General features: G+C 41.4%; 1 protein-coding gene across 1 annotated transcript; it reads left to right on the forward strand.

Annotated features, from left to right (window-relative positions):
• The first annotated feature begins 4460 nt into the window (after positions 1 to 4460).
• Positions 4461 to 20316, forward strand: cul4a (cullin 4A). The gene is made up of 20 exons (XM_080729972.1): positions 4461 to 5046; positions 7740 to 7855; positions 9592 to 9695; positions 10210 to 10279; positions 10432 to 10505; positions 10609 to 10771; positions 11470 to 11559; positions 11762 to 11844; positions 12137 to 12204; positions 12742 to 12860; positions 13381 to 13573; positions 14075 to 14179; positions 14502 to 14612; positions 15352 to 15437; positions 15562 to 15669; positions 16981 to 17094; positions 17196 to 17301; positions 17433 to 17605; positions 17839 to 17991; positions 19614 to 20316. Exons 1-20 carry the CDS (start codon positions 4911 to 4913, stop codon positions 19707 to 19709), a joined length of 2268 nt encoding a protein of 755 aa, XP_080586098.1. The 5' UTR covers positions 4461 to 4910; the 3' UTR covers positions 19710 to 20316.
• Positions 20317 to 20983: the final 667 nt, after the last annotated feature.

A 20983-nucleotide genomic window follows, 5' to 3' on the forward strand; every position in this document is an offset into this window, starting at 1 on the left:
CATAACTCTTGAGAGTGAGCAAAAAACTGAACCATTTGTACCCTTCCCTTTCTGAGGTACAGAGCTTAAAGGTCTTTGTTCCTAATTTAGTGTGGAAAGACAGGAGTGAAATCACATGTAACATAAATTCTTCTTCATGTGGGACGGAATTCATTTCCCAGAGGATTCCTGGGGTCAGTGCAACCACACTTGCAATTTCACAGAATTTAGCAGGGGAACCCCTGGAACCACTTCAAGGACCCCCAGGGGTCCCTGGATCCCACTTTGAGAACCACTGTTATACCTAGAGTTTAACTTAGGGAGCTTGTTACGAACTACATAATAGCCACCACCATCCATATCATATAGCTATTGAACCTAAATGGTACCCACTGCCTGCATTCTGAGAATACGTAAGTTACTCCTCCCTCAATCAACATAAATGTATTAATATTTCACATCCATGAGGCCAAGAGACCTCTTAGCTGCAGACTTTAATCCATGGAACAATGGTGTCAGTGCCCTGGGGGCCTTTGACTACCTGGCTGGGGCCCATGGGCTGCAAGGCTGATTGACAATTTAGTATGTATACTGCTCAAAGAAATGAAGGGAACAAAATGGTCCCTTATTTATTTATTTTTTTATTTGAGTATAGAAGTACTGCTCAAAGAAAGCCTAAAGAATTAAGGGAACATTTTATTCCCTTTGAGCAGTGTATAAAGGTTAGGGCTCAGATATGTGGGCTCAGAAGGTTAGGGCTCAGATATGCACTGCAGGGCAGGCCAAAAGATCACCACAAATGGGCGTGTCTTGTTTCCTCACTGTCCCACCCTGTACAGTACACACATCATCACCCAATAAACATGATGCACTGGCCAAAAATCTCACTTTGGGAAGACTGGCAAATTCTGCTAATTAGTGAGTTCTCTCTTGCATTGCATGCCCTGCTCGGGTAAAACACCTCCTCATTGGCGCTTGCGGGCTGCAGGTGCAGTTGGGGGTATGTTCAAGAGCAATATGGTTTCTCAAACCTTTTTAATTTCAACAAGGACCACCACGACTACGGCCCCCCATAACTCTTGAGAGTGAGCAAAAAACTGAACCATTTGTACCCTTCCCTTTCTGAGGTACAGAGCTTAAAGGTCTTTGTTCCTAATTTAGTGTGGAAAGACAGGAGTGAAATCACATGTAACATAAATTCTTCTTCATGTGGGACGGAATTCATTTCCCAGAGGATTCCTGGGGTCAGTGCAACCACACTTGCAATTTCACAGAATTTAGCAGGGGAACCCCTGGAACCACTTCAAGGACCCCCAGGGGTCCCTGGATCCCACTTTGAGAACCACTGTTATACCTAGAGTTTAACTTAGGGAGCTTGTTACGAACTACATAATAGCCACCACCATCCATATCATATAGCTATTGAACCTAAATGGTACCCACTGCCTGCATTCTGAGAATACGTAAGTTACTCCTCCCTCAATCAACATAAATGTATTAATATTTCACATCCATGAGGCCAAGAGACCTCTTAGCTGCAGACTTTAATCCATGGAACAATGGTGTCAGTGCCCTGGGGGCCTTTGACTACCTGGCTGGGGCCCATGGGCTGCAAGGCTGATTGACAATTTAGTATGTATACTGCTCAAAGAAATGAAGGGAACAAAATGGTCCCTTATTTTTTTTTTTTTTTATTTGAGTATAGAAGTACTGCTCAAAGAAAGCCTAAAGAATTAAGGGAACATTTTATTCCCTTTGAGCAGTGTATAAAGGTTAGGGCTCAGATATGTGGGCCCCTCAGCCTATCCTATATTAGATTACATTTACCTTATTGAGGTAGTCACTGTCACACCACCTCGCTGTGGAGCAGGTATGACGATGGTATCATCATCCACATCAATGTTTGCCTGGTATGCAAACGGCAGGGAGTCAAGGGAGTCTCTCACCAAGGGACTTCAGTCTTTCAAAGATCTTCATGACTAGAAGTTTGCGGCCCTTCGGGCCGCAAAAGTCTAGAGTTCGGGCCGCTGCGCGGCCCTCACCGCCATGTTGCGGCAGTGTGGTGTGTGTAATGGCCAAATATGTTTTTTTTTGAGAAAAGATAGTTTTTTGAGAAAAAATAGTTTTTTGAGAAAAAAAAAATTGAGAAAAAAAAATTTTTGAGAAAAAAAAAATTTGAGAAAAAAATATTTTTTGAGAAAAAAAAAAATTTGAGAAAAAAAAATTTGAGAAAAAAAAATTTTTTGAGAGAGAAAAAGAAAATTTTGAGAAAAAAAATTGGGAAAAAAAAAGTTTTGAAAAAATAAATGGTGATGCGATGACGTGGTGTATACGGATGTTACTGCGATTGAGGTGAAAGAGAAAAGTGGAAAGTTGTGAGCTAACTATTAGCTATTTGTGTGTGTGTGTGTGTGTGTGTGTGTGTGTGTGTGTCAGGCTGGCCAGAGAGCAGTGAACACATTGCTGTCTCATATATTAGTGAACAGTGCCCCCCAGTGGCGACAGGGGGCGAATCAGGCTTGCTTCAAGCATGTCCGTTTTGGGGAGGCTTCATGTCCGTGCTTGAAGTGGGCGTGGCCTCTAAGCCACTTGTAAATATAAGATGATGAGAGGTGATGTGATGACAGAGCAAATGGTCTGTAGTCATTGAGAGAGCTGGGGTTCTGTACAAGAGCTGTCCATGCTGAAACAGAGTAAACCTAAATGAAACAAACACTGACACTCAATGTTATTACCTTCAGCTGTGTTTACCATCAACATGGCTGCTGTGAAAAGTCATATGAGAGATAATATTATGGTAGAACTAAAACTAAACAGTTCAGGCAGAGGAGATGGCATGACAACGTAGCATGGAAATGTGTAGCGTGGTTTCACCCATATCTATCTGAGGGAGGAGGTCGAGATGATGGTGGACACCTACAGTACAAGTAGCACACATGAACCATATTGTTAGAGTTATGGACCAGAGCTAACATGATCCATAAACTGGACTGAACTGACAACTTTAAGGCCCTCTGCAGTAAAGGACAGAGCAAGCTCTTCTTCCTGAGGAAACCTAGGTCCTTGTAGCCAGTGTCCACTTCTCTGCTATCTTTGCCATAGTTGGTGTAGGATATCAGCACAATGGATGCCAATGATCATGGTGAGGAACTAGTTAGCTCCGTTGCTGGACAGTCTGATCTCATTAACTTCATTCTAGCACAGATACTACAGTGAAATCTCAATATTTTGACGTCCCATTAGTCCGACTACGCTCCCAGATACTACACCTAAACCAGGTCGCTTATCTCCCTAATCGGGAGATAAGCGACCGTCAGGTCGCATACACAAACCTTAGAAGGCAATGGTAGCCAATCAGGAGGGAATATGAGAAATGGGACAGATCCATGTTGATGACATGACTTTAGAGATACTGTGTACCGATTTGTGTGATTTTAGGACAAAATCTGTAGGAGCAGTGTCCAAAAATGTGTTTAGCAAGAATCAGCCTCATGGTGGCGCTAGAAGAGGGCCATGTGAGAAATGAGGGCAGCCAAGGAGTGTGTGTGCAAAGTTTGGCATGGATAGGGGCAACGGTGGCGGAGATACGAGTAGGGCAGACTAGTCTAACCTAAAGCGGACATTCTATGCTGGCCGGCAGATCTCGCCGGGTCCTCCGGCGTCTCGAAATGACGCTGAGGGGGACGTGACTCCTGCTGCTGTGCGCTTTTAGTAAATGAGGAAGTGATCCGCGGTGGAAAACAAGTGATAAATCATAGCGATTTACATATAATGGATAATGAACAATACTGATGTAAAATAAGATATCTGAACGGCTACATTTATTTTATATACAATTAAAATGTCATGAACCAGCACAGTTATAGGGGGGCTTGCCCAGGCTTTATTTTTCTTCCGTTCGCCAAAATAATCCTGGGTTTGACTGGTGTGTACACAAAAACATTCCCCCCTCCCCCTCCCCTCTATGACAGGCATCAAACATGTCGTTGTCTCTGATGTTTCATTGATTAGAGAGATCAGATCACTAACGAGCTATTGACACTTGTATGGCTCTGACATCACACTCTGGCTTCACTGTAATGTCACATCAACAGAAGCCCTAAATGGATCTCCATATATGGGTAACTGGCCCGATATACTGTATGTACATCACATGGCACGACCTCCCTTTAAGGTGAGATCGCTTGTTGCCCTGAGGCGTCTTACTAGTTATATAGTTATTATTCAATTTTGATTGATTGATTGATTGATTGATTGAATACTTTGTTGGAAGTTTGCATAGGAAAAGGTACCAGGCCAGTATAATTCACTGATACAAGGTCAACTAAAAGGATAAAGACCACAAGTAAGCTTTAAGGTGCAGGTTTAAAATGTGTGAGAATGTTGTGAACGCAACTCAAATACAATTCCCCCAGCATGCACTTGACCAACTGAACTGTCTCGAGACAAGCCATTTTGTTATGCTAGCTGGCTACTATGGCTAAAAGCATCTGATGGAGTGCCATGATGATATTATAATAAACAATATGTCGATTTTTACTGTTTTGGATTGCTACTGTCAAAAAATAACATTGGACTAGCTGATGTTTAGCTAGTAGCAACAGAGAATGGAAAAGTAATTCTGAAATCCTCGCTTTTAAGCGCTGTGGAAGGGGGCTAACTCATTAGGCTAACTGGTTAGCATAGCAAAAAAAAAATCTGCCGTTTAACGTTAGCGTGAGCTTGTTAGCCAGCTAGCCGTTGCTTGTGTGTTGTTGTTGACTTGTTTATTTGTCTGTCAGTCAAAGAGCTCAGTCAACAGTGCGGTGAAGCTGTTGGTGGCAGCAAGAAGGGACAGGCGACTTTGACAAGCAGTCACAGAACGTGCAGTGGGACAGTGGCGTTGTGTTGTTGCGAGCCGGCTAACGCTAACCTCACACACATACACATACATGATGGATGCAGACACCCGACAGGACAAGAAGGCTCTGACGGAGCACAACAGCAACGGGGTGACCAGGACTGTGTCTGCTGTGGCCTCCGGGAAGACCGGAGCCTCCAAGAAACTAGTGATCAAAAACTTCAAAGGTAATGTTTGCTTTGATCTCATCATGCAGTAAACATTATTATTATTATTACCCCGAGGAGCTAACAGGCTTGCAACAGCCTAGGATGCCTTTTATAGATAACCACATTAACCCTGGCGTCCCTGTTTTGGGCATGTCAATAATAAATAGGTCATGATGATCACAAATTCCCCTCCACAATCAGTGGTTGAAAAGGTACTCGCATGTTTTACTCAAGTAAAAGTATCAATACTGCAACTGCAATATAGAAATACTCTTTTAAGAGTAGAAGTCCTGTATTCAACATGTAGTATTTACTAGTGACATGATGTCATTCTACTCTGTTACCTAAGTAGCCTACATAACAGTATTGTATCTCAATAGGTTTTGGAAATGTGCTTTGGACCCATAGCCAATTCATTCAGAATATTATGTAATAAAATAATACACATATTTAGCCTACATTACTCTTTTACAGAGAATAACTCTGGTCTCCAAAATTGCTGTGTCAGTGCATTGATCATATCAGTGGTGTGCCTTCAACTAAATAAAGAAAGACAAAACTAATTATTTTGTGTACTCGCCTTGACTCCCTTCGAAGGCTGTCAGAAAGCCAGTAATCTTGATGTAATTATTCAGATATAATCTACATTTTAACTGTGAGCTTATATCGTATATAAAAATGCAGCACCCTTTTCACCTTGAGTACATCTTTGTAGACGATTTCCATTATTGTTCCAGCCAGGCAGACATAAAGGACACAACAAAGCCAATTGTATCTGTGTTATAATTGTATCCAATTAATGACACTCAAGCATTATTAACCAACCACCTCGTTATACTGTACCTTCAGTTCAAAGGACAAAACTATGCCATCTCTATACAATTTCCCAGATGTTATACATTTGTTACAAAATATGTGAGTAATTCCATCCCTCATGGCATCTGATAATGCAGGATTATTATGGACCAAAGACATCAATGTACAAAGATTATTGAACCATATCCAACAAGCATGTTTTATAATAGAGTACCCCTTGTTTGTTATTTCCTTAGAGAGTGTGTACTTCTTTGTGTAGCATAATTCTGAATCCAAGAAGGAGCTAGGGTTCACTTGCCATGTCCAAATAGGGATATATTGTGCAACATGGCCAAGTCCCCCTTTTTATGGAGGCCGGTATAAGATAAGATAAATAAACCACTGTTGATTCCAGAAGGGAAATTCAGGTATTTTTTTCTAGGATGTTTTCCTTCCTATAAAATGGTGAACCTTTCTGTTATTAAGACAGTACAAGAAGTCTTGAGATTCTTGTAGGTTTCAGGAAGAGCTATACATTACCTCCTTCTGTATTTGCCAAGCTAACGATTAACCAACTTTATCTCCATGTTCATTGTAGCTATACATAGTTCATAAAAGAGCCTTCTCAGCCTGTGTAGGCTATATCATATTCATATTCTACCGTTTACTTTCTTTTTGCATTGAAGTGTCTGTTCATTCTGTGAGGTCTTGATGTTTTTTTTTTATGTATAATGTCCAGAATTCTGTTGTTAAATCAAATCTTTAAAAGTGTCAAATGGTACTGTATGACAATATTTTTTCTACTGAAGGAGTAAACTCCTTAAAGTGGTTATTATGACACACAAAAAAAAGGCAAATCAGCAGGCTATCTGTTTGGCTAATATTGTTGATGACATCACGGTGCGCCTCTACTGTACTGTCTGTCGGCCGGCCCGTCCCCCTTGCCCGCACTATGGGGCCTTTTCCACCGGCAAAGAAGCGGTTCTGGTTCTTTCTCCTGCCTATGGGATGAACCAGAGGTGAGCTTTTCCACCGAGAACCGAGTTGGTTCCGAACTGTAAAAGTTGGTTCTGAACGGGAACCACAGAATCCTTGGTTCCTCTGGTTCAATCATGGTTCAATCTGGTGGAAACGCAAGCCGGTTCGCAAGAACGAACCAAGGTTCCAAGAAAGTTGAACCGGCACTGGTTCTTGAACCAAGGTTCTTTTGGTGGAAAAGGCCCCTATGAATACCAGGAAGTCACCTAACATGAAAATGTTCTTTATTACTAAATCTATGTATATAAAACATATTATTATAATTATATCAGATATCTTAGTTTTAGCAACATTGTTAATGTAAAGTAGTTAGTTTATGCTTTTTGGTTGAAATTCTGAACATCGCTATCCCCCGGAGGTCTGCCGACCGCCGGCTTGAAGCTTGGTTGCAAAAACTAAGATATCTGAGAGGTAATATAATTTTTATATACACAGATTTAGTAATAAAATACATTTTATGTTGAGGCCGCTTCCTGGTTTTCGTGATCTGTTGCGCTGCCAGAACAAACGTAAATCAGTCTGACTCTGTGGTATGGTCCCGGCTCTGCCCCGCTTTCAAACCGTTTCTACAAAAACCATGTGACCTACTGTATGAAAAAATGTACATTTTCGGGGCGTGACATGACACCTTTAATTAATTCAGTCAATATGTGAGGGTTTAGCTGCATTAATAAACCAAAATTTCAGGTCGGGATACCAGTTTTATCCAATCATGACATGAACTCCCGATGAGGAGACCCCTATTAATGAAAAAACACAATAGCAATGATTACTTGCAGAATATAGAACTTTAACATTTTAAGAAAGGCTTTTTTCTGTTTAACCAATATCACTTCCAGACCAGTTAACAATAACATCTTTTCGTTCTTATGCAACAGACAGGCCAAAACTAGCTGAAAACTACACTGAGGACACCTGGCTGAAGCTGCGAGATGCTGTGGGCGCCATTCAGAACAGTACCTCCATCAAGTACAACTTGGAGGAGCTCTACCAGGTAAGGTTGTTTCTCCTGAAGGACATGAAAGCCATTGAACCCATTAAGACCTGGAATTATAGAGTCTATGCGCGTGACATCATCATCATACCCGGAAGTTATGCGGGGACGCCTACTGAGTGGCAAAAAACTACTTTCTGGCCTTGACAGCCCATACTGTACATCCAAACTGAAAAGTCCTATCTGATTGCATTAAACAACGTTAAACTCACTTTGCCACTCGATTTGCCATTCACTTTATGCATGCGCATACCCTCTATTTTATACTTTGGCTATTGAGTGCTGCACTGCAAGCTTGTAGATTTTGTGTCCCAAACGGATTATTATCGATGGAATCATTCATATTTTCAAGCACCACATACTTTGGGTGGAAGAGAACGGTTGTCGCGCTGCTTCAACAGCCCGCGTTGGAGTTGTTTCAACTCGTCTCAGACTAGCTCTGGTCCATAGCGTTAGTGGAGGAGAACTCCACTAACGCTATGGACCAGAGCTAGTCGCAGACGTGCAAAGTTATTGATTGCACTTGGGTCTTATGTGATGCACTATGGACAAGTGCCTGGCTCCGTCTGCATTGTCGAAGTGTTCCCTCCCGAGCATGATGTAACAACCATGCTGCATATAGCCCATTGTATTTAGCTCTCCCCTTGTCTTTTCAAAAAGGTAACCAAACTTTTTAGTGTTTCACGCGTTCCACCGTTGTTCCGCAGCACGCATGCACTTCCAAAGCACACAACTATCGATGACGCATTGTACCTCCCGGCCCCCGGCCGCTATAGCAGCCCATGACGTGACGCTTACCCGATAACAGGCTCGACAAGCCAAACCCACGTTCGGTGGGGGAACCCTTCTTGGTGTATCACCTAACACGCTGTGCCACTATGGTCAGAGAGCGGCCCGGTGCTACGCTAAAACTAAGGCACCCATTGAATTCTGTGACCATGTACGGCGCACAAAATGGCGTTGGTGGATTCCAAACACACACTGTCGTTAGTTCTATCATCTGTTTTAAGACTTTCTACGCGGATTTCATTTGTGATAACGTAGGGTACAGTATCATGCCTTCACCCATGAACAATGGTGGCGTCTGTGGACTTTTTAAAATATTTTTTTTTTTCGTGACGTGGTAAATTATTTTAACGTGGACTCCAATGGAGGCGATGCGTCCGTGGGACCCCAGGACAATGACGTGAATGCGTCTCTAGGCAACGTGAATGCGTCAGAGACGCGGGACGCGCACGTAATGACATCACTGCTATTGGAATCTACTAGTAACTGACCAGCTCTCCTTCAAATTTAAACCATAATATGACATGTAGTATTAGATCTTCAGCCAAACAGTTATGATTAGGCTCTGCATTCTCAATGTTCTCACCTAAAAAGCTATTTTCACATCAGCTATTTTCACATTTTTTGTACACCACAATTGTATAACAAAGTATAATACAGGGTTGAGTTGTTGATCGATCTAGTAATCAAGTCGATCGTGAAATATCTTATCAGAATGTTTTTTTGTGTTGGTATAGTATAAGGAAAAATATATCATTAGAAAACACCTTCTCGATGAACCTACATGAGCAAGATTAAGTCTTTATTGGTTTTAAATGTCGGTTTTGATATATTTTCAGTTAATTGCCCAGCCATAGCTGAACATGTACTCGCTCTTCTGTTTGTTCAATGTTGCTGTTTTTATGTTTTTGTCATGCCATATAATCTGTCTCTTTTGGAAACACCCCAAGGCGGTGGAGAACCTCTGTTCCTATAAGGTCTCCCCCACACTGTACAAACAGCTACGTCAGGTCTGTGAAGACCATGTGCAGGCCCAGATCCACCAGTTCAGAGAATATCCTTTTTTGTTTGTGTCTGGAATTGTGTTTGCCAAGTCACATAAAATGTGAAATGTATTCATATTTGATTTGCAACTAGATTCCACTAATTGCAATTTACAGTAGTACTACAGTAGTTATTTCACAAGGGGGCAATACAAGCCAGCTATGCAAAGTTTGAAAACATGAACGCTATAAAATCACAGTGCAGTCTTGTCATGGATTGCTTGCTAATACCATACGTATACAATTATTTTCAACCAATCCTCTCTTCTTCAACACCATTTTCTGCTCACTGTAAACCATCAAAGTGTATGCCCAGTTTTCTCTTAAGTTACACCACTCTTTTTAATGTTCTCGTACCCGTTACTTTTATTAACAAGATTACATAGAAATCGTTTTTTTTATTTTCATGTAGCCAACACAGAGCTAAACAGTTTTTAATACTGTTAAAAGATAACTTGCAAATTGCTCAGTCCACATGAGAATGTAGAGCAGACTGTTAATACTTTTCCTTAGCAAGGATCCCACAGAGTCTTTGGACAGCCTCTCCTTCCTGAAGCGCATGAATCGCTGTTGGCAGGACCACTGCAGGCAAACAGTTAAGACGCCAATATTTATTTTATCAGCTACTTGCACAGTTCAAATTAAAACTACATATTTATTTGCATTGCTTCAATCAAACATTATCAGCTAACTGCAAAAAAAAACATAGCATGTACATATTTCTTTTTTCTTCTCTTCCTGTATCAGATCATGATCCGGAGCATCTTTCTGTTCTTGGATCGTACCTATGTTCTTCAGAATTCTCTGCTCCCATCCATTTGGTAAGTCACAAGCCCAGTGATAAGTGTGGACCAAACCTTTGTGATTCCAGTGTTTGGAACTTAAATGCTAATGGAAGTGTGTATGCTTGTGTCTTTCTTGCAGGGACACTGGTTTAGAGCTGTTTCGTACGCACATTGTAAGTGACGGTGGTGTTCAGAAGCGCACAGTGGATGGCATTCTGGAGCAGATAGAGCTAGAGCGCAATGGAGAGACGGTGGACCGCAGTCTGATCAGAAGCCTACTAGGCATGCTGTCAGACCTGCAGGTAACAGCATTATCGGCATGTCCTATACTGTCATTTTAGAGCAGTGGGTAAACATTCGTGTTCTAATTTATGGAATTTATTTTATTTTTCTTTGATTTCTTCATGAAATTACTGAAAGAAATCATCGGATTTTGTTTAATTCAAGCTTTTTTGGGAATGTTTATTTAAAATATTTTTGAATAATAATAAAAAACAAATGGGGTTATGTGTACCCCTAGGGTTACGTGGAGGTACTGCAGGGGGTACTCCTGCAGTACCTCCCCCAAAAAAGAAAAACAGAAGAATAAATCATGATAATATTATCCATAGTTAAATAATCAACTACAATTGAATTAGAAGTAGAAAAAACATCTACTGTTATGTTTAATGATGACACTTGTGAGCCTGATAGTTCTAACCCAAATTAAACTGCCACAGTTTTGAAAATAAATCTGTTCAGGAGGCACCGTTTGAAACTCTCACTCCCTTTCTTATTTGTGATGTTATATTCTTGAAAAGGGGGGTTATCGTCATAGTATCATATACCACTTATGGATTTAATTGCAGTTTTATAAGGGAAACCATGGTTGTCGGGTAAACTGGGTACTTGGATTCAAAAATCTGGGAAAGGGGGTACTCAAGCCAAGAAAGATTGAGAAACACTGCTTTAGAGGACCCAGTCTGTACCATTGTTTTTATACATATTCATTCTTGTCCAGGTTTATAAAGAGTCCTTTGAGGAAAGATTCCTGGTAGAGACCAACCGCCTGTATGCATCGGAGGGACAGAGGTTGATGCAGGAAAGAGATGTGAGTGAGGCCTATATATTCTTTGGCCTACTGTATGTACTTTTTCTTTCTTTTACTGCACTGATTTATATAAGTATTCATCAGGTACACCTTGTTTACAGTATACATTCAAACAGCTGCTGGTTGTATCAATGCATGGGTTGCTCAGCTTCGTGCGTGCGTGCGCGTGTGTGCGCGTGTGTGTGTTTGTCCGTGCATTCAGGTGCCTGAGTATCTGCATCACGTGTCACGTCGCTTAGAGGAGGAGAATGACCGTGTCATCAGCTACCTTGACCAGAGCACCCAGTAAGACTCTGCAGTGCCCTTTCCTCCTGTCATTAACATGTTTCTCATGCAGATTGTGTCCAAATGACATTGTAGCCCAATTACATTTACCCAATGCATTCTACCCCTTCTGTCATCGGTCACTGACCCTTTTACATTTTAAATATTTATTTGCTAGTCTACTTTAAAATGTGACGTGTACAATACAATAACGCATATAACAATTATAAGATTAAACATTTACGGCGGCGATTTGATGCTTCATGCTTTGCATTACTTTGCGTTTTGATACCGTTAAATTTTCTCTTCACAGAAAACCACTAATATCCTGTGTTGAGAAACAGTTGTTAGGGGAACACATGACGGCGATACTGCAAAAGGGTAAGGATGCTGAAGAGACTTCCTTTATATTTATGTTGTGCGCTTGCAGCATGTTGTGCTCAGTTATGAGTAAGCCAGAGAGACTAAATTTGTTCGTGTGGGCAGGGCTACATCAAGAGGGGCTGTGTATAAACATGTTTTATATGGTTGTATTTGTGATTTGGAACACACAGTTGACAGCAAGCTCACGAAAAATAAATAAACTCTGTTTCATGTGACTTGAGTAGATTTCATAACAAGCACTTCATTAAATATTAAATCTAATACTTGAACCCAATTTTATTATTTGAATAAAATAGACAGTCAGCTTTTACATCAGCTATTTCAGAAGAAAATGGGGAAAAAAGGTCTTCTGTCATTCTTTATACATAGCTGTATGCCTACAGGACCAGTTTGTTAAGCGAAGAATTGAAATAATGTATTTGTAATTAACTACATACTGTAGTTTATATACAGTATGCAGATATATACTGAACATACATACACAAAGAATAAATTATGTAAATGTTATTTATTTTATTATGTTTTTTCCATCAGGTCTGGGCGTTCTGTTGGACGGGAATCGTGTGACAGAGTTGGCTCTCCTGTATCAGCTGTTCAGTAAGGTCAAGGGAGGACTCCACGCACTGCTGCAGTTCTGGAGGGACTACATCAAGGTACATGAATACTGTGCCCCAACACACACACACACACACACACACACACACACACACACACACACACACACACACACACTCTACACAGCACTATTCTCTAAACCAGTGGTTTTCAACCAGTGGTCCCTGAAGGGTTTCCAGGTGGTCCCCAGTACAATGATGGAGAGTCAGTAACCAAATGGACCCTCGAGAGTGTAAAACCCTTACGAGTGTAAAACCCTTACGGTTACAAGAGTTAAATTATGGTTAAACATCTGCATCACTCAATTTACAAGTGTACACAATGTAGAAGCATTGTTATTTTGGTCAACGTTTGCCTGTTACTCTCCTATGGTACCATCAATACACTACATCATGGAATTGTTGACAAAATCTTGTCGTTTGAGGCTAAATCTCATCAAAAGGTGGTCCGTGGCTCGCTCAAATGCCCACTAAATAATGGACCTTGATGTAGAAAAAGGTTGAAAACCACTGCTCTAATCTATCATCATCAAAATACCATTCATTTGTGTGCATGCAGGCTTTTGGAGGAGACATTGTAAGTTCTCCAGAAAAGGACAAGGACATGGTGCAGGACCTTCTGGACTTCAAAGACAAGATGGACAATGTGGCCCAGGGCTGCTTTGCACGCAATGAGAGTTTCATCAATGCCATGAAGGAGGCATTTGAGACCTTCATCAACAAGAGGCCCAACAAACCTGCAGAACTCATTGGTAGGTAACGAGAGAGAAATTAAATGAAAGCCACACCAGTTGGATAACTTAAGAGATTTTTCTCATGCTCAGGGATGCGAACAACTGTATTTTATGCGAATGTGTCTCTTTCCATTTCAGTTTGTGTGACTTATGTGAATAGTTGAATTCCACAGACTTGTGTTTTTGGGGGGTGTAAGTCGCATGACAACTGTGTGATGGACATCAAATAGAACACATGCACTAAATCTTTATGAGGAAAAATTACAGAAATGTTGCATGGGATGCCTTGTCTGTGCAATGAATTATACGCAATACTCCCTGTGGTAACTGTTGCCCTAACAGATTCTGTGATAGGTCCCTCCAGTAAATTAGTTTTCTAATTTTTTGCATCCCTGAATACTACACCTGAGTTCAGAACTGCTACAAAATTCATTTGGACCTTGTAGACTTGCTAATTATAAAAAATGTATAAAACCAAACATGTGATAATATATTCTCTGGCTGTCATTCTGTTTTCAGCCAAGTATGTGGACTCGAAGCTGCGTGCAGGTAACAAGGAGGCAACTGAGGAAGAGCTGGAGAGAATCCTGGACAAGATCATGATTATTTTCCGCTTCATACATGGTCAGTAGTAATTTGGTATGATGCATGTACACACTGTTATTTATTTTTCCATTTACTTATTTTACTTTTTGATGAACCAAATGCAAGTGTAACAGGATGTGGAATGCACAAAACTATCACACAAGCATTTTTATCCAAATCTGTAACATTTGATTAGTCCATAGTTCTATCAGAATGCAGCAGTTATACTGCACAATGCGGTTCTATATAAATGCGGACCATGTTTGTGAGGGTGTTTGTTTCCCTGTTACAGTAGTGTCACAGACCACATGCATATGGCATTTTGCTGCATTTTTATTTCTTTTTATTTCTCTCCATCTAGGAAAGGATGTGTTTGAGGCTTTTTACAAGAAGGATTTGGCCAAACGACTACTGGTTGGCAAGAGTGCCTCGGTTGATGCTGAGAAGTCAATGCTTTCCAAACTCAAACATGGTGAATATTCAGTTCCACATATTTCAGAATAAACATAACATCTTATAATGAATACGTTTCCTCCTTATCAGTGTTTGAGAGGCATAGGAGGTACAGTGTTCATAGTTAAGCATGAAGAGTGTCCACCTCGCCTCTAGCCTGGTTTAGGCTAGTCTGGTGCATCTCAGGAGCGGGACTTGAATATTGTAAAAGGAAGGTACTCATCGTCATGACCTGACGAAGATGTATTGACATCGAAACGTTGTCACTCTTGCCTGCACCCTGTAAACAATAGAAAATGGCTTAAACAGTCTGCGTTTGTTCCAGTACCTTCCTTCTACAGTGTTCATAGTGTTATGACTTTATTTGTGTTTTTATTGGGTGATTGAGCAGTACAACAGTTTCCTGACAATTCAAGTTCAGACATAGACGTCAACAAAAAATCAAGGAGGAACAAGGGGATTGGCCTCTCCGTACACTACACGTTCAGTGCCGTTGTTATTCCACCCTATACATGCGCACACATTCATGAGATATTTGTTCATGTTCTCAAATATGTTATGCATAGCAGTCTGCTGCAAGTTAGAATCTCAAACCTGATTTATTTATACATCGCCGTAAGGCGGTGTCACTCGCCGAAAATAGACATGAGCTTGTAGTTCTTCTTTCTTTGTACAATGGAGTATAAATTAGCCATTAAACCGACACTGGGGTGGTGTGATGATAACATAAGCTATGATATGTGTTTTCTTTTCTCTAGAATGTGGAGCAGCGTTTACAAGCAAACTAGAGGGGATGTTTAAAGACATGGAGCTGTCAAAAGACATTATGATCCAGTTCAAGCAGGTAATACCACTCAGTACAGGTGTGCGGACAAAAACACACCTGCCTTAATTTACAGACTTCTGAGGTTATGATATACTTCAATTTTGCAATGCATTATTGATTTAGCCATTCATTTCTCTCCCAGTACACTCAGAACCAGAGTGAGCCCAGCAACATAGAACTTACTGTCAACATCCTCACTATGGGCTACTGGCCTTCCTACCTGCCCATGGAGGTCCATTTGCCCCCAGAGGTAAGCTTTTGTCTGTACATCTAAGGCCCAAACCTAGTGCCAACTGCACTGAAGTCCTTGATCGAACACTACTGTTGTTAAGCCTGATGTATTGTAAATTAACCACCTATTTTATACTTCATCATACTGTACGATTTGTGTGTTGCGTGATGAAAATAGCTGCTTGTGTAGTCAAGCAATGCCCATTGCTAAATTCCATGCCCATGATTGGGGCATGCAATTCTAGGCCATTGCATTTAGGCCTAGAATTATTTAATGCTTTAACTTGCCTGCACCCTGTAAACAATAGAAAATGTTAATATATATTTTTAAAAGCGAACATTTGTAACTCAAATTTTGCTTCTGGGGGTCCCTGGAACTAAGAATACATATCATTTTGGAGGTCCTTGACATGAAAAGGTTTGAGCACCACTGACATCAAAACATGAGACACTTATAGAATCAGGTCAAAATATTCAAAGACATTTTCACGATTTTTCTAAAATAGCAGATCTACAAGCTCGCAGCATGGCACTTGGTGCCGTGCTGTGAGCTTGTATATCTGCTATTTTTTAATAGTTAAAGCATAAAATAATGCGTAATAGTGCGTTCCCTGTCTAAACGGGTTAACCCAAGTGAGTATGTAAGCAATTTACCCCGAGTGAGAGGACATTATGCTCTGATAATGTCCTGTGTGAGGGGGTGATCGGACGAGGCGAAGCTATTTGCGAAGCTATTTACCCCGAGTGGTAAATAGCTTTTCTACCACTTTTTTCCGTATACATGAAAGAAAACACATAGTTGTAACTTGCAAGGATATTAAGTTACAATCATTATTGCCTATAAAACTTCCGCGACGACAGCAAATAGTTCCACAAACAACATCTTCTACTCACCACCAGATGACGCCAACTCCATGCAGAGAAAGATGTCTAGCATACAGCTAAGCTAACGTCAGTTAGAAGGACCGTTCCGGCCGTAAATAGAGGCTGTTCGCTTCCAGAAAGGCATAGGTTCAGAGAAAAGGGGCTTTAAAGTTGGCGGATTGCATTGGATCCAAATAAATCGGCGACGTCGTACGCACGTTAGTAAACATAGGACCGCTACGACCGTCATATGTTGGTTGGGGGAAAGGTGTTCCGACTACCTCCTGAAGTCCCCGGATGTACACTGAGGCGCATTGATCTCGTCCTCACACAACTGCGGCGGTTGTTCTGCCATAACCTCCGGAATTTAGCCAATCAGAATCCAGTATTTGAACATGTGACTAGAAAAAGTGGTAGAATCAAAGTTTCAGCACAATTATGTTAATTAATTTGTCTCTGTTTTTAGATGGTGAAGCTCCAGGAGGTTTTTAAGCTGTTCTACCTGGGGAAGCACAGCGGCAGGAAGCTACAGTGGCAGCCCACGCTGGGCCATGCAGTACTCAAAACAGAGTTCAAAGAGGTGCGAGTGATGTCACAACACATCAAATTCTATGGTATTTCTTGTTCATTATAAAGGCAGTTGGACCTGGACCACACTTGTTTCATTCCGTTCTTCTCCAGGGCAAGAAGGAGCTTCAGGTGTCACTATTCCAGACCCTGGTGCTGCTAATGTTCAACGAGGGAGAGGAATTCAGCGTGGAGGAGATCCTATCTGCTACTGGCATAGGTGCCGTACTTTGTCTTTTTCCATTATATTGAATTATGTATTCTAATTTTCTTCTCTAATTTATTTCCCATTTGATGGCAGTTGCATGTGAGTTGAATCTATTTCATGTTACCATTTTCTGTGGTCTGCAGAGGAAGGAGAGCTCAAGCGTACCCTGCAGTCTCTCGCTTGTGGGAAAGCACGCGTCCTCAATAAGAACCCCCGGGGGAAGGATGTGGAGGACGGAGACCGTTTCGTTTTCAACAACGACTTCAAACACAAACTGTTTCGCATCAAGATCAACCAGATCCAGATGAAAGAAACGGTAGGGACACCATGTTTGTCTCCATCCTTCTCTCCTCAGCATCAGGTTTTTCAGTACATACATGCATAAATATATCATTTACTAAATCAATTAGTCTGATTAACCACTTAAGCCAATATTGTATACATTGTCGTACAACAGTGTCACACAAAAGTCAAAACAAGAAAACTACAAGCACACAACGCAATGCTTGTCTGTTCATGCTGTGTGTGATGTGTTGGTCCTCCCACCAGGTGGAAGAGCAGGTGAGCACCACAGAACGCGTCTTCCAGGACAGACAGTATCAAATCGATGCAGCTGTGGTGCGCATCATGAAGATGAGGAAGACCCTCAGCCACAACTTGCTGGTGTCGGAGCTCTTCAACCAGCTGAAGTTCCCTGTCAAGGTACTGACGTCTTTAAGCATCTCTGAGTCCTCCTGTCCCTCGTCTCCTAGTCTCGCGTGGCCAGACGGTTGCCTCCGCGATTTGGTCAAATGCTCCCAGCATACAGTCTGGCAAAGCAGAAAGATAAAAATGAGTGCGAGATGAAAGCGGAAGTGAATCCCCCACGTCACTTCCGTTTCAGTCTCACATCGCACACATTTATCATTATATAAATAAAAATCATATAAGCATGTTTAGCTTGCTGCTTAGCAGAAATGACATTTTAAAATATATTTTCTTGAACGGTAATGCCCGTTTCCATTACTCGCCGTTCGGGAGCTGCTGTTCCAGACTCTATATAGCATTCAGAGATTGTGGAATAGTTGTCTGGCTACGCGAGACTACTCGTCTCCTAATATCGCTCTTCTTAAAGACCTAGTGAAATGAAAAATATGTTTCGAAAAATCTTAATTATTTCCTGTGAACAAAAATGTGCTGCGTGATGACATAGACAGAGCTTCTTGAATATAAATGAACCTTGATTACATTCATCTGTTTGATTCCCATTGCTGCGCATTCCTCCAAACACAGCTGTTTTTAATTATAGAGCTACTCCATTTTGAATGTCATTCAGGATGACGTCCAGACTGTATTAGTCATCAATCAGCACAATATTTGTTCAAAAGCTAGTCCTGCTGGCTCTCTTTGACTTCAATGCATTCCATCAAACCTCCGTCTCCAGTTTGCCTCTGAGTACTCTATGGCACATGCAATGGCATGGAATGTATACCTACCTTCCTTTACATAGCCTTGATACCTGTCAAGAGCCTGGCTGTGGCATTTTGGGCCACTTGTAGGTAGAACAGGGAGGACTGACTAATTCCAGTGTACAGGGAATTGCAGCAATCCAAGGGGGATGATTGACGTGGATGACAGGTCTTGGTCAGAGAGAAACTCTTGCCGAAGGTTTGAATTGGGGGGGGGGGACGTTTTTACGTTTGTCAAATTTTAAACATACCCTATTTTCTTTTTCTTTTTTTTTTTCTTTTTTTTCACACAGACTAGAATACAGTAGAATAGAAACGGTTGACTATTGTACGCATGGAAAGTTATCTTCACTGTGGTATAATTTAATAAGACATCAAGTCTAGTAACAGCATTGCATCCCTGTGCTCACTTTGGCTAGTTTATATGTGTGTGAATGAGTTTATGGATGAAACCACACAAACCACAATGTGGTGTTCAGAGGTGAAGATGCTGGCTGGCTGTGTGCATGTCCTTGTGTGGTGACAGTCTTTACCATTTTTACATGCATCCATTTTCAATAAGATGAGATAAAAAATACCATGAGTTGGGCCTGCATGTGGCAGTGGCTCAGGGGTAGAGTGGCCGGTAGAGCGTCCAGATGAGAACCGCAAGGTCCCCAGTTTGATCCCGGGCTCCCCCAGAGTTAGTATCGAAGTGTCCTTGAGCAAGACTCTGAACCCCTAATTTCTCCCGATGTGCAGGTTGGTGCCTTGCACGATTTCCTCTGCCATCGTTGTATGAATGTGTATGAATGTAATGCACAATCTATGTAGGGCTCTATATAAATGCACCATTTACCATGCAGTCCATTAATGTCTCGCATTTCTTCTCCACAGCCGGGTGATCTAAAGAAGAGGATTGAGTCACTTATAGACAGAGACTACATGGAACGTGACAAGGAGACTCCTAACCAGTACCACTACGTTGCCTGAGGTGGCACCACTTGTCATGCTTTCCTCATGGCGAGCTTTGAGCTGCCCCTCTGAAACAGCATATAGCCCTTCAGCCACCCGACTCTCCTCCGGTGCCCATCTTTTCATATGTCCGGGATCCTGGACCCAATGTCCGGATCAGAGAGTGCCCCAGAGAGGCCAGACTCGGCTGCACTGTTTCCACCCAACATCACCCCTGACTGAGTAGAACTGGTCTGAGATGGGTTTGGAGGAATGGTCCGGGTTGATGGTCAGTTGATGTGACTTGCACAGTTCTGTTATTGTTAAACTCATCTAAAAAAAATAACTAGCACTTTCCCATGTTATGTTATGTTCTTTTTTTTCTTTTTTCTTTTTTTTTTTTGCTCCATCCATCTTGGTTTAATCAGTTATTTTCCGCTGTATTGGTTTGTCTTTAGTTTTATTTGTAGTTCTCGTGGCCAGCATTTGTAGTTCTTATGGCCACTTGCTTTTCTTCTTCTTTTTTCTCCTTTTTCTTTTAAGCTGTGTCTGGCAATCATAATCTGATTTGGACAGAAACAGTGTTTGGAGATAAGGACTCAATGGCAAGGAAAACAGGAGTGTGGCTACAATGTAATGAACTGTGGCAGAGGGGTTGTGGGGTGGAGGCAGGAGGTCTTTGGTTGGGGGGGGGGGGGGGGTTGGGATGCAACAGCTTAAAAAAAGAGGTCAAGCCACTCGGGTATTCCTTTTAGCGATCTAATATTTTGACCAAAAATGTCCAGTGTCGTGAGCTGAATTTTTGTAGATGAGATTGTATTCTTTGTAAGAGTGAGAAAAGTGATCATGAATAAATGGATATTTAATGAATCAATGACTGGATGGCCGACGATCAGTGAGTCAAACTGCTTTCAATTACGTGAGAATTTATTTCTGTGTGAGTATGACTACCGTAAGGAATCCCACCTCTGTGGGTTGTTTGCTCTTAATTCCTTTTGCTGGCAATGCAATGAATGTCTCCTATCCTTTGCAGCCTAATTAGATTTTGTCTCTTGAATTGGGAGTAATTATTTGGTACAACAAATTATTCCTAGTTAGGACAGCTGCAGCTCAAACCGTTAGTAACAAAGGGAGACCTTGTGTCAACTGTGCTACTATTTCTCTAGAGTCTACAGCTTGCCAGTTAAGACTCCAGTGGTGTAATGCACAATAAAGATTACAAAACACGTTGGTTCATAATACTATTGGATGTCACAAAACTGCCTTTTCTCAATGTGGACTGGATGCTTGGTCTCAAATGTTTAATATACCGA

Source organism: Nannobrachium achirus (genome assembly GCF_963921795.1).
Source record: "Nannobrachium achirus genome assembly, chromosome: 7".
Taxonomy (NCBI): domain Eukaryota; kingdom Metazoa; phylum Chordata; class Actinopteri; order Myctophiformes; family Myctophidae; genus Nannobrachium; species Nannobrachium achirus.

What these genes read in the sequence shown, in the direction of transcription:
- cul4a (XM_080729972.1), top strand. Translation starts at nt 4,911, where the DNA reads ATGATGGATGCAGACACCCGACAGGACAAGAAGGCTCTGACGGAGCAC. An exon ending in CAAACCTGCAGAACTCATTG is followed by an intron (nt 13,574 to 14,074) that starts GTAGGTAACGAG and finishes TTCTGTTTTCAG; the next exon opens with CCAAGTATGTGGACTCGAAG. An exon ending in AGGTCCATTTGCCCCCAGAG is followed by an intron (nt 15,670 to 16,980) that starts GTAAGCTTTTGT and finishes CTCTGTTTTTAG; the next exon opens with ATGGTGAAGCTCCAGGAGGT.